General features: G+C 38.0%; 1 protein-coding gene across 2 annotated transcripts; it reads left to right on the top strand.

Annotated features, from left to right (window-relative positions):
- The first annotated feature begins 1,243 nt into the window (after nucleotides 1-1,243).
- Nucleotides 1,244-17,552, top strand: acot11a (acyl-CoA thioesterase 11a). Of its 2 annotated transcripts, none has more exons than XM_028020104.1 (17): nucleotides 1,244-1,516; nucleotides 3,424-3,611; nucleotides 3,708-3,777; nucleotides 3,850-3,910; nucleotides 5,686-5,790; nucleotides 9,194-9,329; nucleotides 9,401-9,492; nucleotides 9,616-9,677; nucleotides 10,680-10,799; nucleotides 10,942-11,080; nucleotides 12,868-12,923; nucleotides 13,072-13,138; nucleotides 14,378-14,461; nucleotides 14,550-14,683; nucleotides 16,561-16,728; nucleotides 16,806-16,932; nucleotides 17,016-17,190. In XM_028020104.1, the coding sequence occupies exons 2-17, from the start codon at nucleotides 3,425-3,427 to the stop codon at nucleotides 17,022-17,024; spliced, it is 1,617 nt and encodes a 538-aa protein (XP_027875905.1). In that variant the 5' UTR covers nucleotides 1,244-1,516; nucleotide 3,424; the 3' UTR covers nucleotides 17,025-17,190. The 2 variants fall into 2 exon arrangements, with proteins under 2 accessions (XP_027875905.1, XP_027875904.1); XM_028020103.1 differs by having other exon boundaries at nucleotides 1,253-1,516; nucleotides 17,011-17,552.
- The last annotated feature ends 1,456 nt before the right edge of the window (nucleotides 17,553-19,008 follow it).

The raw sequence follows: 19,008 nt of genomic DNA, 5'->3' as shown, positions 1-19,008 counted from the left end.
CTCTGAACTCAGCGACCGCTGGTACAGTTCAGTTAACGCAGTCATCTAATTCAAGTTTTGGACCAGTTTATTTTACTGTCTAAAATAATAAAATCCACTTGCTGCCAACATTTTAAAGGTAACATCGTTTAACAGGTTTGCCAGGCAAACTTTTAACTGTAAGGATTTTGTGAACTTACTAAATTACTCAGCTTTGCGTCTGCAGCCCAATTAAGGTGCAAACGAAATAATGTGGCTTCCATTAAGTGAGCAAAGAATTACCGTAGTTTTCATGATATCAAAACTGTTTACATTTATCGACATGTTAGCAGAACATGTCAGTCAATATAAGACCGAGAAAATGTAAAATAATCATCAGTTCTCTAAATGGTGAGTGATGGTACAAATTCTTACAGTTTAGCACAGCCTCTTCTTGAAGGGTGGCGTATTTTGGTGATATTTAAATATATTCTTGAATATTCCTTCACATACAAAGAATTATTATTGTTTTGAAGATATCATAGAGAAAGAGACATTTTCTAATCCGTTTATTTACGTTTGTCGCGTTTTGATTAGGAAACGACATAGCCACCTAATTTTTTTACATTTTTTTTTACAAACATCTGCGTTGAGGACCCCGTTTGACTGTCACTAGTTAATTTTAATGCGGCTCGTTTTGTTTTTAAGTTTATTTCCCCTCGTCACCAGCCTGCAAACTGTTTCCCAGTAGAGAACACAGACAAATACTGCAGATATGGATCATAATCTGTTGGTGTCTGACAGTATAATGTAGGAACGTTTATTATTATCATTTTGGCTGTTAACGTTATGTCATTTAGACGAGATTTTTATTGCAGTATAACTTAACATTACTTGATATTCCTCTCTAATTGGACACGTAAACTCCACGTAAAGCAACACCATCAGGTATGTGATTTAAATTTGATTAAATATGATGAAACCAACCTCATTGTTTAGCGACACTTCATGTGGGTAGTGTCGCTAAAAGAAGAAAGTTCAGAAACAGAGAGGTTGCATTGCAGGATCTGATCCAAAAACACACACTAGGCTAGAAGTGTTAATAAATCACATTACAGATACTTGAGAGTCAATTCCAATGTTTTTCTGATCAGTGCTGGTTACAAAAAGCAGAAACCTTCCACTTAGGTTTACATTGCGGCTGTTCATGAGATGAAATTAATTTATTCTGGTGAACATGAATGTGAATGGGATTGTGTTACTCATTGATCTGGTTTTGCTCCAATGCGGTGTTTTCGATACACACTGAATGCTGCTCTGTAGAAACTTGTTTTGAAACATAATTTTCACGTGCAACATTGAACATATTTGCTTCAAATGGGATTTATAGTAAAGTTTTGCAAACGGTTTTGTCACATAGTTAGCATTTTTCAACAGGCATTGATGCAGCCACCTACAATTTAGAAACAAATGCGGTGCACATAGATTTCAACCAGTTAATTTAGCCACCAGTTAATCCATAACACCGGTAATAGAGTCAGACTGGCAGCTAAACAAGGTAAGAAGAGAATGTTCTGATATGCTGAGTTATAAAGGCAAATCAATAAGTCATATATTATGTCGGCTACGTTTAAGCCGTCGAAAAGATATGATATCTTAGTTTAAAAGTCTGTTGCTGAGGATAAACCTTCTACTGAACAGACCTGTCAAGTCTCCCGTTTTGGTCGGGAAACTGCCGTTTTCTAACCCCGTTTCCCGCCGCGCTCCCGTGTTATTATTTTCCCGTAAACATCCCTTATTGTGGCGCCCGTTCTCACGTTAGCGCATTCCCAGTATCAGATTTTATTAGAATTAAATTAAACGCAGACAGATCACCGCAAACTCTTTTGCGCATTAATCCTTTGTATGACTTTATCAAATGTGTCCACCGAACTGCGCAGGTCACTGTGCACTTGAAATGACAGGATATGCTTATCATACACTAATATTACACTGCTGTTACACAGCTTCAATCTCACATAGTATCGATAACATCTATTTATCGCGGTTTAATAAAAAAAAGCCTGTAATTAATCTAAAATATCTTAAAGTATAGAGACAGAATAGCCCACAAAACCACATATTTTGTCCTGATTAAACGCCAAACAGTTGGTTAACAAAGCCATTAATAAATATGTTTAAGCTGCCTCTCATGTAAACTTAAAACATGAAGTAATACTTAATGTTACGCCCAAAAGGTCTAGGGGTTCAGGGGCGGTAACATGAAGTTGTGTCCAGAGAAAACAAGTGGAATGTAATTTTTTTTATTACAAAAGATGGTTTCACAAAACCAAAACACAATACAACTTCACCCAATTAAAACAAAAGGACTAACAAATTCAATAATTGTTAAGTGCAAATTAAATTACAAAATGTTCAAACAAGTCAGTCTAAAGTAAACTCAAAACAACCAACCCACAAGAAAGGACACAAGGGAGGACCAAACCTCCCAAACACCAGCGTCTAGCTTATGTAAAGTCAATCTAGAGCAGAGTCAAACTACTTAGCAGAACAAGCAAGAACAAAATAGTTGAAAACTGCCCAAAACAGTTGTAAACACCAAAGGTGGGGAACAGCTTAACAAAACCTCCTCCTACTAACTGCCCCACTGGAGGAATGATTTCAGGAGCCTTTTATAGGGTCCAATGGGGTGGCTGCTCTCCTGCAGCCTCCAAGCAGCCAATCAGGCGGGTGTTCTTTCACAGCTGATCCTGCATAACAAAAGGGAGCCTGCACAGCTTCAAGAGGTAACACATAATGAAAGCCAAGTATAAAATAATTTAAATAAAGCTTTTTTTAATTCTAAAATTTAAAAAAACATATTTTACAGTGTGCACTGGTCACCATCCATCCATCCATTTTCTAACACCCTTGTCCCTAGTGGGGTCAGGAGGTGCTGGTGCCTATCTCCAGCGAGACATTTCAGGCGAGAGGCGGGGTACACCCTGGACAGGTCGCCAGTCTGTTGCAGGGCAACACAGAGACAGACAGGACACACAACCACGCACACACACACTCACACCTAGGGAGAATTTAGAGAGACCAATTAACCTGACAGTCATGTTTTTGGACAGTGGGAGGAAGCAGGAGTACCAGGAGAGAACCCAAAATGCACAGGGAGAACATGCAAACTCCATACAGAAAGAACCCGGGCCGGGAATCGAACCCAGGACCTTCTTGCTGCAAAATGCAAATTACAAAATGTGTGTTAAAATGATTTTTGCAAGATCTAGCAAAAGTCTCTGTACTAAATGAACAAACTCTATGGGATGTTCAGGTTTAGCAACTTTTCAGACAAAAACAAAAATTGGTATCAGCCAAAATCTGAATCAGCCGGTCAGGCTTTTAAAAGATCGGTGATGAGTGACTGTCCAGAAAACTGCAATTGGTGCATTCTTGGTTGTAACTATGTTCTTTTTCTTTGAGGATGACTTCCCAGGTGTTGGATGACCTTAAGGAAGAGGATGAAGAGGAGGAGGAAGATGAAGAGGGTTGTGTTAACCCTACAGAGGTGAAAATGAGTCAGATAGTCATGCCCTGCCACTGTAACCATCAGCAGGAGCTGAGTGTGGGACAGCTGTTGAAATGGATGGACTCCACTGCCTGCCTCTCAGGTGTGCCATGCTGTTAGATGAGTTTCTGGAAACGACATTTCTTGTTGTCAGCAAAGCTAATCCAGACAGGAAATGACTCTTGTTTCATGTGAGCAGCTGAGAGGCATGCTGGAAGTCTCTGTGTCACCGCCTCCATGGATGACATCCACTTTGAACACACCATCAGGTAACAGGAAGGCCATGTGTGTATCAGAATAATGTGACATAAAGTACTGATCCGTCTGCTCCATGTCCTCAGCGTGGGTCAGGTGGTGAATATCAGGGCAAAGGTCAACAGAGCCTTCAGCACCAGCATGGAGGTCAGTGAAGCTGAACTGTGTAAACGGTGCTAATAGCTAATCCTAATGATGTTGAATAATTCTGAAGCGTTGATCACATTTCAAGTGTCACATATGCAGTGCTTTAATTTAATGAAAAGTAAAAAATTAATAACAGAATAGGGACATTTGACTTTTCTGTTTTTGTTACATTTAAATCTTCCAGATTATCAAACTTTACTGTCACACAAAGATAATCTGTAATCAGAAATGATTTAATTGAGTTGGGCAAACAAAACCAAGGCAGCCTGGTCCTAAATGTCCCCTACAGTTAGGCCTGTCGTGATAAACGATAAATCAATTAATTGTACGATAAATTAAAACTATCGAAATCATTTTAATTATCGGCATTATCGTCTCTTCCGGCCTTTTTCTCTTTCTGTTGATGACACTGAATGAAAAAAGGCTAAACTCCAGTGCTCTCCACTGACCCTCCCTTCCTCATTTCCTTAGTGTAAAGCCCAGCGCACACTACACAATCTTAGATCTGCCAGCCGATTGTCGGCCCAGTTTCAAAACCTGACAGACCAAACATTAGCCGACAGAAATCCTAGGTATAACTGTTCGATCGGGTTCGTTCCTGCCGTGTGTTTGTCCAACAATGGGCACAAAATAATGGCTACAAGTCCAGTGAACTAATTTTAAAACCAGGCATTATTCAATGCTTTATTCAATCTACCTGCAATGCATGTGGCTAGTGTCAGTCCTGACTGAATGAAAATCATTAGAACCTATTTACGTCACGTTAACGAAGAACAGCTGAACAGTTACCGGGTTTATCAACTGCAGTAGCAATTTGGCTCCAACTCCTCCTCTTGTCATTTCTATATTCTTTGCATGTTGAATAAACATTAATGTTGTTTCCACATATCATCTCCAATGTCCGCTGGACTTCGGGTTGCGCCGTGTCAGCTGTTAGAGATTCTCCTCCGTAATTTCCCCTCAGAAAGCAAGGAGGAGAATCCTTGCTTTCTGATTGGCTACCTGTCACATTCAACAGGTGTAGTTAAAGCTCCCAGTCGGGGAAAACCCCTGATTTAGCGGCAACGACGGTCTACCGCAACACACCACACAATCTTAGAAAGATCAACGTTCTAAGATTGTTGTAAGGGGAAAAATATGAGCAAAAAATCATGTAGTGTGAACTATTGCATCAGGTAGTCGATGTGCCCATCTTCTCTATTTAAATTTAATTATTACTGAAGGGCAACATAATATACACACTTCATAATCTGCACTCTTTTGGTTAAATGCAGTATTTATTTCCACTTTGGCTTTATGTTGTTTAGTTTTTTTTTCAAGTGCATTTTTTGTTAATGGAGACTGAGAATCCATTTTATTTTTGTTTTTGGTTGTTTTGTTTATTTTGTTTATCAGCTCCAGTGTTCAGTGTTCCTTTGAAAATAAAGTGTATCTATCTTTGGCAGGAAATCACATGCATTATTACGTCATTTCCATTAAATCAGTGTAAAAAGGTCTTCAAACAATATTATCGTTTATCGCAATAATATTTTGAGACAATTAATCGCTCAGCAAAATTTGCTATCGTGACAGGCCTACATACAGTTAAAAACTGGCTGTTCCACCTTTGGCAGCAACAGCTGCCATCAAGTGTTTGGAACTATGGAAATTCTGGAAAACTCCTCCTAGCTACATTGGAGAAGCACGTTAAATCTCAGTGGAATTAAAGTAGCCCACCGTACATTCACATCTACATCTGTCAAGAGTGTGAGTTTCTCCTGTGTGTCCTGTCCCAGGTGGGGATCCATGTGAGCTGTGAAGACCTGTTCTCTGATCGCCACTGGAGGGTGTGCCATTCCTACGCCACCTTTGTGACCCAACGAACCAATACTGGACAAAAAGTACATGTGGATCAGAACTGCTTGCCAAATACCTTTTGAGTCTACTTAGCTACCGTGCTAATGTGTACTGTCCTAATATAAAATTGGTTAGTTGTAAGTGCTAATTTGGACATTTGCTGTAATTATTGGGACAGGACCACACAATAAATAAGGTCGGCAGGGGAAGGAAGGAATAAAACAATCAGGCTTTTGAAAAATCATCATAAAAAATCATAATAACAAAATATTTAAATGAAAAGATGTGAAGCATGTTAATAGGTATAACTATGAATAAAATAAATACTAAGTTTTTGCTCGGAATTTCAGAGACATGTTGTCAGTAGTTCAACAATGTTCATTTTACTCAAACATATGTATAAAGAGTACAATCAGAGGACTGATCATTTTTTCCAGAGCTGTAAATATGTGAAACAGAATCTCAAGACTACATCATACCTGCCAACATCTACTAATATTAATGAGACACAAGCAGCTGTAGAGTGACACAGTCCTAGTGGGGTCTGTTCCCCCAGAAATCAAAATAAAATCTACTCAAAACTATGCATTTTCAGTCATTTGAAGAGCATTTTACTAAATTCATAGGATTAATAAACCTAAAACCAGTTTATTATCCAGGTAGAAGGTGAGGATAATGACTAGAGAAAAGGAGTCATTAACCTGAACTTTATTTGAAAATCATACTTAGAAATTGTATTACCCTTATTTTTATCTGAACGTTATGCGGCTGTTGGCCTTTTTTCTTTAAACAACAATGATTGTCCATCTTTGGAAAAGTAAACATTGTGAATCAGGGTTTTACTATTTCAGTTCACAGATCATGAAGTGGGTCTATCATAGTTTCAGTATCAAACATCTTTCTGTTCACAGACACAGAAACAGCCTAAGATTCTGTACTGTTCTTTAGTTTGACCTTATTTAAGTGACTCCAGAAAGATTTGAGAAATTAATTACAAAACAACAAAACAGTCACTAATCAAACTTCAAAAAAGACCAACAAGAGTAATTAACAAGGCTAAGAACCAGGATCAGGCTAACCCATTATTTATCCAAATATTTTGCACACATACAACATTTTGTACTGAACAACTACAAAATACTCTTCAAATAAATAAAGCCAATACTGTACACAATTTCCATTAATGAATAAAAAATAATTCTAAATTAATTAAGTACTGCATTACCCATTGCAAAAAATCACTAAGCATAATATTTTGCATTACAAATTGCCATCTGAATAAGGATGGCAATTGACTTGAGGATGAAGTCTGGCCTCTTTTAGCTGGTTAAAAAAGTCTATATAATGGTCTTTACTGTTTTCTTTAGAGGCTGGTTCTAGATCAAATTTACCACAGGGGATATTGTAGTCAGAGTGTTTTATGGGGAACACTTAAAAAAGAATTACACAATAAGCATAGCAATATATGATGATATATATATATATATATCAATATATTAAGTCAACGAAAGAGCCACTTGTGTCTCCAGAGACTCAGGTTTCAGGTCCCTGGCCTAGCAGATGGAAAATGTGATCCTATCTAGGGCTGTTCTAAACGAATATTTTAGTAATCCACTAATCTATCGATTATTCTTACGATTGATCGAGTAATCGGATTTAAAAAAACATCAGTAAATCTAACATAACAGCAGTATTACTATTGCATATCAATATCAGTCCAATTTTTCACATTTTAGTTTTCCTAACAATAACTTTTCTTTAGTTTAGAAAATGAACCTGTAGCAATAATGGCTCACTTCCTACGTTAACCTGAAGAAAAAAAAATACAAAAATCTGAAATTATATTCAATTTAATAATAAAGAGGCAAGCTCACAAATAGGCTTACAAAAAATGTCTATACTCCACCTTTTGGTTTATGTATTCATCTCCAGTCAATGCAATAGATGAACTCTCATCTTGCCCAGACATTTATAGCTTTTGTGTCCATGCTAGCGACGGGGATTTGACTCCTGCATTCGTCACACACAGAAACTCATCTACCAAGTGTGTAACGCCACCCATTAGTGGCAACCGGGATGATGTGAAATTTATTTTCCGGTTTGTCTGTAAAGATACGCATCTAAAGCACAGCCGCCCGCAGTGTTCAGTCTATCTGCTCACCTGTATAAATAATCCCGCCGTGCTCGTCCTCGCGGTTCGCTCTGAACCAGCAGCTCCAGGAGGAGAAAAGCTGCCGTACTCCAGGCATCGTGCCAGTCATTTTAAGGATGCTTATTGAACCCCCGAAAAACGACAAAAACCTGGACAGTATCATGGATCAATAAATTCCTCCCAGGCCGAACTTGAAAATTGGACGTTATGCTGCTAACACTTAGCTTTTGTCAACAACTTAGGCGGAAGTGAGAGCGCTGGGCAACGCAAGTAATGACCCGGCCGGAACACGGTGCGCTAAATAATAAAATATAACTTAACGAAGCTTCGAGGCAGATAAATTTTCCTCGAGGAATTTTAATAATTGAGGTACTCGAATCACTCGAGGAATCGTTTCAGTCCTGATCCTATCTCAATACGGCAGCTAAAAATGCAGCACTATAATTTTTAATTCATTGTTAAAGTAAAATTGTGAAGGTTAAAAAAATTCACCACTGAATATTTAAAAAAGACATTTATTTAGTATAATTTCCTCAGTAGCCTCCGTCTAGAACCGCCCCTAGGCTGCAGGTCTGTATCTGGTTCATTTTTGATTAGTATGTTTTTTTTCTTCATTGATAGGAAGTCAGATTATCCAAACTGGTAAACCACATTAATAAAATAATAGTGAAATAATACATTAAATGAACACTGACCAATGTATTCATAAAATATATCAACATTTCTGAATAAAACACACAGAAAGTTCTAAAAAACGTTTTTAATGTTGGAAATATTTATGTACTGTTGATCTATTAGCATGATTTGTTCTGGCCATATAATTTTGGCTAATGCTATTACATATTAAATAAAGTATCATCCAAACTCAACATCCTAAGCAAACAATCAAACCATTATAGTTTACTAAAAGCTCAATAAAAAAATTGATCAATGATAAAATGTGACAGGTGTGTCTATCGGACAGTTATGTATCGGTTCAATACGGGACGTGACATTTAACGGTATTTTACGGAGGGGTGGTAATCCTATTCAGGGGTGCTGAGGTCCAGTTTTAGACCTAAAACAGGGCTAGAATCGCCGCTGTTGGTCCCTTTCTTCACGTTATGCTGTAGGTATAAGAACAGAATAATAATACTCTTAATAAATTGATGAAAACCTGTTTGAAATATTGCTAGACAGTCTCCAGTAATTCTGAGGAAAGTGTGGTTTTAAAACTGGACATTATTGCAGATGACTGTAAGCTCTACCGGTGTATTAGCGAGGATGTTAAAAGTCTAGGATATGTTTCTTCACAGGTGACGCTGAGGCCAGTTGTTCCTCAGACGCAGAGGGAGCATGTGGAATACAGCGTGGCAGCTGAGCGAAGACGGGTCCGGATGCTGCACAGCGACATCGTCAAAGAACTCCTGTCCAGTGGCTCTGTGGAGCAGGGTGGGTGTGATGCACAGCGCCGTCGGGTCAGAAGTGTAGAAGTGTTGTTTGAGCGTGTCTCTCTGTACCAGCTGACAGCTCTGCAGTGTGTAGCGGAGTGGCAGCAGAGAAGACCAGGGTGGAGAGTGTTGAACTGGTTCTGCCTCCTCATGCAAACCACCAGGTTCTTCATGTACTTTTGTTTCTCCAGCTGTAAAGGGAAGAATGATCAATGGTAGCGTTCTTCCAGGGAACATTTGTCATGTGAAAGTAGAGACGTCATTGACTGTAATTCATCTGTATTCAGGTGAATACATTTGGAGGACAGATCATGGCCTGGATGGTGAATGTGGCAACAATTGCTGCCAGGTAACTCCTCACTTTGAATTGTTGCTTTTTTCATTTGCATTTTCAGTTTGATGGAAATGGTCAAACTATTGCATCTAACAATGGTGTAGAGAAACTACAAATGATCAACATGGTCAACAACCCACATTATACACACTCAGAAAATTAGGATGTAACACAAAAATGTTGGCACTGTTCATGTCAAAGGCTGAACTGCTGAGTTGGCAGTGGTCTAGCAACAGTCAGCGATAATGTCAACATGGAAGTGAAGCCACAAAAGGTCACTGTTAAAGGAGCTGGCTGCTCATAGACTTATGCATGCAAGCATATTCATGAAAAGTTATGTGGAAGAAAAAAGTAGAAAAAGCTTCACAAAGCAGGGTTGCTATTCTGTTTTAGAAAGCATGGAACTTCCTTTTATTATTTCAAATTGGTATGGGAAAAATAAAATAAAACATGGAACAAACTGCATTTCTGACCTGTTTGCATATTTAATATCTAAAGACATTCTTGATGTATAAAATATGTAAACCTGAAGCAGCAGCTCACATAGCAGATATGTCAAAAAGTACACTTTAATTGCATATTTAGTTAGAAAATAATGTTCTTACTCATCATTGTTCAGGCCTAAAGCCTTTCATGAATTATGTGTTTAGATTCCTAACAACTAATCAGGATCTGAATCTTCTGGTAAAAATAAAACTTAAGCTTATTTTTACAAAAGAACATTTGAACATTGCAAAACCAAAATCCTGAGATAATGACGACTTCATGAATGTTTCTGGAAAACTGGTTTGTTTGCTTTTAGGACAGTTTGTCTTTGAACTAAGTGTTTGAAAAAAAGACAAAATAATGAAAACATGAAATAAACTGGCAACTAGCAGTATTTTAAAGCAATTGTTATGTGAGGATTAAATAATTCCTATTAGCTTGAATATGATTATTCTATTTTTCTCTCTAATAGAGTTTGGTTTGCTCTTGTTCTAATGTGACTGTTCTGTTATTCTTCCTGTGCTGACCCAGCCGCCTGTGCCAGGCTCATCCGACTCTTCGGACCATTGACATGTTCACTTTCAGAGGACCCTCCCAGGTTGGAGACAGACTCCTGCTGAGGGCTATAGTCAACAACGCCTTCAAAAACAGGTATCCAGGGCTTCTGCTTTGACACAATGTCAGCTCAGATAATGGGAACCTTGCGTTTGGATAGTGTGAGGGCTCAGCACTCTCTCCAAGTGTCTCATTTATGAGACACTTGTAGGCTAATAGATGAGACAATTCCTTGCAGTTTGGAGGTGGGGGTACGTGCAGAAGCCTACCAGGAGGAGGGGCTTAACCGACACATAAACTCCGCCTTCATGACCTTTGAGGTTCTTGGTGACAGCGGGAAGCCATGTACTCTTCCCCGGATACGACCAGAACCCCTGGTGAGTTAGCTATACAGGACCTTAACCTCATAAAGCAACAATTATTCACTGTTTGTGTGTAAAACTCTGTTGACACTCATTGGTCATCAATTTCAATGTCAAATTTATTTCTAAAGCACATTTAAAAGCTACAAAGTGCTTCACAAAGGGTAAAAGCAACATTAAAAACAATAATGAAATCAAAAAATAGGATAAACTTAACAACAGGACAGTGCAACCAAACAGGTCTGATTGAACTCAAACTGAAACCAAAGAAATTAGTTTGCAGGAGAGATTTTTAAAAAAACTGTACAGACTCTGCAGCACAATTATGAAGGAGTTTGTTCCAGAGTCGTGTTTCTGCAATGGCAAAGCCTCGATCTCTACTGGGTTTTAATCTGGTCATCAGCTGCACTAAGAGCATGACGGAGACTTTTTGGATTGTAAAAGTTAAGGAGAACAGTTAGATAATTAGATGCCAAACTTTTATGAGTAAGTAACAATAACATCAATACAAAAATGAACAGGCAGCCAATGTAAATCCTTTAAACTGGAGTGAGAAGGTCATGCCTTCTGGTACCTGTTAAAAGACAAGCAGCAGCGTTTTGGACTAACTCCAAGTGATGGATTGATGATTGATTGATTGATCGATTCCACAATATAAATCCTTGCAATAATCTAATCTGCAGGTAATAAATGCAAGAACAATAGTTGTCAGGCTTTTAGGAAGAATGTAGGATTTGGCAATTTGGTATAACTGATAAAACTAAGTCTTGACTACAGTGGACATTTGTTTCTCAAGTTTAACAGAACTGTCTAAAAACACTCGGAGATTCCTGCCAGTGGGGTGATGGATAGTAGGTAGCCATTGGCCAAGGAATTCACTTTGTCTAGGAAGACGTTGCTCACCAAGCACCATCATGTCAGTGTTGTTGTTTTCCTTCATGTTCAGACAGTTAACCATTCTTTGACATCATGTAGGCAGTTTAATAGAGGCTGCAGAGACATTGAAGTTAGAAGGGAAATGAATTTGAATATCATGAGCAAAGCAATGTAAAGAAATGTTCTATGTCCTAAAAATAGGAGCCATTGTCAGAATGGCACAAAGAAAACAAATTATGACACTTGAAGTACAAGTGTCATATTGAGGCATACTGGTGTGCACGCATCATTGCACCAGCAATAATTTGCTGCTGGTACAAATCATTGCACAAGCAGCACAATGATTTGAAAATTGAACAAGAAGTTTTGAGAAGTTCAATTCTGTTTTGAGAAATCCACCAAAGTGACTGAGGAAAAACTGTGAATCTGTTTTCCTTATATTGACTTTGGAAGTTGTGGGTGGAGTTATCAACTCTTTGAAGTTTCTATTTCAAGTTTTTAAAAGAACCCCTATTACATTTTAACCTCCCATATGTTAACTTGTAAACTGTTAGTAATGTTAATGGCCTGCATGAACAAAGCTCAGAACTGTAAACTGATTAGTTGTGAAATATCTAATCAGCATCATAAACTTTTGAAGTTCAGAACTTTGTGTCGGCTCTCGCTGCATGAGCACTTAGAATTATGAGTTACTATAATCAGATTATAGCAATGATTATCATGACAAACACAGCAGACCTTAAGCAACTGATTGTCCAAGAACCTGTTGGCCCAGTGTGTGAAAGCAGATCTTAGACTACCTCAGGTTTTTTTTTGTTGTTTATTTACCTCCTCTGTGTGTGGGTGTGTGTGTGTGTGTGTGTGTGTGCGTGTGTGCGTGTGTGTGTGTGTGTGCCTGTGTGCGCGCACATATCCTTCATTTATAGGAAGGTGAGAGAAGATTCCAAGAAGCAACAGCCAGGAAAAAAATCCGCCTGGACAGGTGAAGGTTTGCTTTCCAGATCGATCATTAAAGTTCTGTTTGAACTTTAAATTTCCAATGACAAATTAAAATCTTTCAGCTCTGCAGTGTAACATGACATGTTACGAATGGGTTCATACTGTCTCATGTCAGAAAAAATGTGTTTCAGGAAGTACATCATCTCCCGCAAACAGAGCGAAGTTCCTCTGTCTGTTCCCTGGGACCCCAGGAACCAGGTGAGTTCAATCACTCACAGAACCAGGCAGGTAACACAACAATCACACATTTGGCAGTGCTTTTTTTTTACAGACATCAACAATACCTGCCACTCATTTATGTAAGACATGTTCATCACAGTTCAATATGGGAGCCAATCGTAAACTGAAACACTTGAACTGCTTAGTGACACAGAGGCAAAAGTTCTATAAAGTTTGTAATTTAATTTCATTTTAATTTAGTTTCAATTTAATTTATTCACAATAAATGAAGGACAAAAGTATATTCAAAAAAGTAATTAGATTAATCAAAGCATGGGATATTGTCAATATGTTTAAGAATGTCAATAAGAATATGAAAGAGAAAAAAGAACATACAGTCATTGGCAGTAGCTTAGCTAATGCTTCCCCCTTGGAAAGGTGTGACAGCTAAACCCAACAGCAGGTCAGGTGTACCTTCTGTGAAGAGAAAATATAAAGAGCTGCAGATGATGAATACTGAAAAGAAGGTAAAAAAGGGAAAATATGATCTGTCTTTAATTTTCACCTCAACTTTTTTTTTTCAAAACCGCTGCTTCAAAGACGACAAAATGGCTAAATTTAACTTCCATATTATCCATCCATCAATATGCCATTTTTAATCCAGTTTATTCAGATTATTCTGAAATATTACTTCTTTTATATTGTTATCTTTCAGATGCTTGATGTCTGATTTCCTGTCTGAAACACTTTTTTGTGGTTAAATAAAAAGGCCTTGCTTAGATCAGGATCTGTTCAGCCCAGTCATGTTCTTTTACAAACATCTCTGTCTGTGCACCAGGTCACTTTGGACCATCTCCAAACTGAAACTGAAATTGTTCAAAATCTCTTGTTATTCTTCCACTGTAAGATTTTTTTGTTTTGTTTACTGAAATGAAGGGGTGAGTCCAACTGTCCCATAACATCGGTCCCTTTAGCCCCAAGCAAATCCTCCAAATTGGTGTGACAGTACACATACTCTTTACTCTTCTCTTTAAAAAGTAGAAAAGTACTTTTAGATCAACCACTTGATCCTGTGACAGTGGCTGTTGGGTAATGATGGCCTCAAACACGCTGAGGGGGAGAAGTGACAATCAGCTGGCTGACTAATGATGCAGATGCATCACTCAGACAGAGGCTGTAGCAATGTGTGCTTGCACCATTGCTCAACGCTTCAGTTTACACCAAGACACTGACTCATATGGTGACTGTTTGTCATGTGCTGTGTGTCTTTGTGAGCAGGTGTATCTCAGCTACAACAATGTATCAGCCTTGAAGATGCTGGCAGCTAGGAAGAACTGGCGCCTGAGCACAGAGAAAGATAAGGTCTGAGGAAGTGCTTTTATCTTTTGAAATGAGATGAGTTTCTCTTTCCTGTTTCAACACACACAGCTGTGTGGTTTCCCCTCGTTAGGTCCGTCTGTACACCCTGGAGCAAAAGTCCATGTTGAGTTTCAGGGTGGAGGCTGAGGTGGATGTTCCTGCTCACAGAGCCTTTTGTTTGCTTGCTGAACTAAGCAACAGAACAAGTTGGGACATGCACTATAAGTAATGCAACCACACACACATTTACAGATATATTAACATAAGTCGTAATGCATCAACACATGTCTGTCAGTGAGTGTCATTTTCTGCAGTTCCTCATAATTTTGGTGTTTTAGCTAAAACGTGTCACCAACATATAATCCATCTAGAAGGAATAAATCTTAACTTGTGAACATGGTCGGCCTTGAATCAATGAAGAACATACAGTATTGAGTTTTCCTTCCTTACACCAAAGGCCATATTTTATTTCCCTTTACTGTGAACTCAGGTTTCTGGTTTGGCCAAAGAGACACACAGGTCACACTACTTGTTCATAACGTAAGAGAACTTAAATAGGATTAATCAGTGGAAAAAGATTGTTAAATATCATGTATCCTTAAATACATACTTGATGATAAACTTTGATGATTAACCGAATTGAAAATAGTAAATTGCAAACAAGTAAAGCAGTAAGTGAACTGCAAAACAAACTCTTTTAAGTGGTAGCATAAGATAGTCTAAACTGATGTAAGAAAGAAAAGAAAGAAAAGAAACACTTTTTGGAATCATCATAATAATAATAATGACACTGATTACAGATGAACTTGTTCTTGTTGTAGATGCACAGATCAGAATTTTGTGGTCAAATTCTGGTCTCTTTTTTTAGGAAGTTTTAATGAAACTCAGGATCAATGATTTACTTTGAACTGCCTTTTTGCTGAAAATGTGCTTTATAAATAAAATGACCTTACCTTCTGATAACAATGATCTCTCTCAGAACTATAAATAAGAAGATATAGAAATGAAATTAAAAACATGTTGTAGAAAATAGTTTCCTTTTTCAGAACTTCTTACATCGTTGTGCTTCAACAGTCTCTATATTAAATCCCTCACTGATACTGAAAATGGCAGACTCCCTTCACTCCCCTTCAGCATCCAGACTAAACCAGTGTTCTTAACATTCAGATATTTCGTTATGATTTTTGTCATAGAGATCAACATAGATCACACTAGCCGTTAAACCACAGCTCACTGCATGTTGCTTCAGGACGTTTTAAGACAGATATATGTTGTGTTGTAGCAGTTCATCCTTTACATGAAATACTTCTTAATTCATTTCAGTCTGCGCAAAATGAAAAAATGAATTCTCTTAAACTTGGTATACGCATGAAAATTTGAAGTAACAACTTTCCCTTTTATTCCATTTATTACCATTAATTTAGTGTAGACAGGATGTGGCATGACATTTATTTTGTTTTTGCTCTTTAAGCTCTTATTGGACAGTCAAAATCACACAGTAATACAGAATAACTGCCAGATACTGAAAGGTGACGATGTCAATTTAATGATTCTATAGAAAAAAATAACTAAATAAATCAAATATTTAGGTACTTTATCTGACAAAATTACATGTATTCATTCGTCTAAATGGTGTAAGGGAAAAAAGCTTCTCCGTTCTCCTGGCCAGAAACAAAACTAAAAGTGGAGTGCAAGTTCAGTCTGTTGCTTGAGTGTATGTTTCTATTCCCACTAATAAAGCGAAGCCAAAGGTGGCATGGGCAGACAAAAAGGCAAATATTACCAATCTGGATCCTCACAAAGATGGCAAAAACTCCATGCATGTGCATCACAACTGCTACACACACAGCAGTCACTCAGCACACATCTCAAGGGAAAATGCTGCAGTTCTTTCTACAAGAAAAACCCAAAGTTTGCTGCTTTGTTTTGCTGGGAAATGACATCAGGGTGAGCTGAGTTTCCTCTCACATTCATAATATAAAACACAACACTGTCCTGTTCAAAGTTTACAGAAAGTGAGCTCCACTTATGAACACATTCTTGAAAACCACTGGCTATAATTATTTCTACCTGATGATCTGTGTATATCTTGTCTAAATCAGGAAATGTGAGCTGATTCACGGTGTTGATGATGATGACTTCATTTATCGTGTGGTGACACCATCAGTGCATCAGGATGTGGGTGGGTCCCCCACCTCAACCAATTGTGGAGAAGATGTTCTCCAGGATTTCATCCTTTTAGCCTCTAGAAGGAAGCCCTGTGGTCATGGGTCAGTTGCATGTATAGACATGTCCTCCTGAAGTTGACCCACAGGACTGACAGCCACTCTTTGTCTTCCTTCTTCAGAGACTCTTATGTCATTGCTCTGCGCTCAGTCTCCCTGGCAACCCATCCTCCCTTTGAAGGATACAACAGAGGAGAGGTTCTGTGTGCTGGATTTACCATACTGGAGACCAACAACAACATGTCATTGGTGAGATTGTTGGTTAATCTGTTCTCTTTTAAAGCCTTTTTAGGTCCAGCCTTAGTTACTTTTCTACTTTTTCCCCAGATCAGTTATTATAACCAGGCATCTCCAGAGGTCCTTCCTTACATCTCCACAGATATTGCAGGCCTCTCCTCCTCTTTTTATCACACCTTCTGCTCCTGCAGCCAGTACCTGAGCAGAAACAGGCAGCCGGTCGCCTCTGAGGAGGTCACAGGCAACTATGGCGCCGCGAACACCAACAGCCCCACCTATCTGCTGTCAGGGGTAGTGCACAGCACCCCGCTGTAGACAGCAGGGCCAGTTTATGGGCCAAATTGTCAGTGTGCTGCTTAACACATGGAACCGTCAAAAAACGCTACAGTTGGTGTTTTCTGAAAAACACAGATGTTTTTTTAAATAATTCTCTGAGATGCAAACCAAAGAATAAAACTGAGATTTTAAGCTATTAACTAAGGTTGGAAATTGATTTTGTACTTTTGTTTCCTTATATCAAAATTTATTAAACATGTCTATGTTTAATAAATGACATTACAGCTCTTAGGAGAGATGATGTTTGCTGTACAGATTCAGGTACTGGGGTATATCAATAAAATACTTTTTTTTCACTTTGTGTTCTCTGTGTAAATTTTTAACACTGGTGTATCATTAAAAAGAACAAGAACTTAGAATAGACTAGAAGCAACTTTTATTATTCTGCAAAGGAGAAATTCAGGTAACGTAGAAGTTTATGTGTCTTAGTTTTAGTTTTACCTGTGCTAGTGTTTGTTATTATGCATGATACACTGCAACACAAAATAATGTTTCTTACTAGTAGCAATTAGTAAACAAACTTCATCAAATGAATTAATGAAAAAAATTGATTTTATTAAAAGTATATTTTTCTAAGCGGTCTCAATTTGATCAAAAATCGAAATAGAGTCGTAGAGTCAGAGAGTCGTAACGACACTTTTCAAAAGAATAAGATAAATAAAAAATTATTTGTGTTGTGATTCAATCACCTTTTAATCAAGTTAGTTGCTTGGTTTGTCATGACTTTTTAATCCAAAAGTACAAATGAACAAAATAAGCATATTCCATTCAAAAATCTTTTTGCTGTTAAATTATTGAAATATTTTTTTCATTTATTTCCTTTATTTAACCAGGTAAGATCCCATCAGGATCTACATCTCATTTTCAAGAGGGATTTGAGCAGAAATCTGTAAAACATGACAACCTGGTTACACAAATTAAAACATATGCACACATGGACGTACGAGCTGAACAAAGATATTGTTGGGGCCTGCCATAGCAATGCATAGGGAGCACAGCACCTAATATAATGTCTCTTTATGTCTTTGTTTTTCTTCCATCACCGTTAATGCGGCTCGTCCCGCTGCGTGCCCCTCAATCCCCCCCCAAAAAATGGTATCAAAACGTGCAGCTCGATCTCGAGAAGGGAACTATTTCTTTTATTGGGATTCGGAGTTACCATGGTGACATAAATTGAGAAAAACGACACCCCAAAATCCCATGTAAGTCAATGGAGCGAGGGGGGAAAAAATCCTAAAAATACCCTATTTTTGAGGATTTTCTGTGTCGTCATTAATTCACGTAGAAATGCCATTCAAATTTCACTTTGCCCTGTTCAGAAGTGAAGACAGCACGTCGATACCATTTACGGTTTGTCCACAACTCATCTCTAAGCGACCCAAAGTTTTTGATTTTTTGTAAAATTAGAGCGTAACTGACACTCCGCTAGAGTGAGAGACAGAGTGCCATTTTCAATCAATCAATCAAATTTTATTTGTATAGCACATTTCAGCAGCAAGACATTTCAAAGTGCTTTACATCATAACAAACACAGAATCACAATGCAACATAGAATCAATAATCAAAACACAGCATTAAGTAAAGTTCCATCAATAAATTTGTAATTGATTACATTTCAAATCCAATTCTAAACAGGTGGGTTTTTAGTTGAGATTTAAAAGAAGTCAGTGTTTCAGCTGTTTTACAGTTTTCTGGAAGTTTGTTCCAAATTTATGGTGCATAGATGCTGAAAGCTGCTTCTCCTCGTTTGGT

The sequence above is a fragment of the Xiphophorus couchianus genome, chromosome 6 (genome assembly GCF_001444195.1).
Source record: "Xiphophorus couchianus chromosome 6, X_couchianus-1.0, whole genome shotgun sequence".
Classification (NCBI taxonomy): domain Eukaryota; kingdom Metazoa; phylum Chordata; class Actinopteri; order Cyprinodontiformes; family Poeciliidae; genus Xiphophorus; species Xiphophorus couchianus.
The sequence above is the reverse complement of the archived record's forward strand: the minus strand, read 5'-3'. Positions and strand labels throughout refer to the sequence as shown.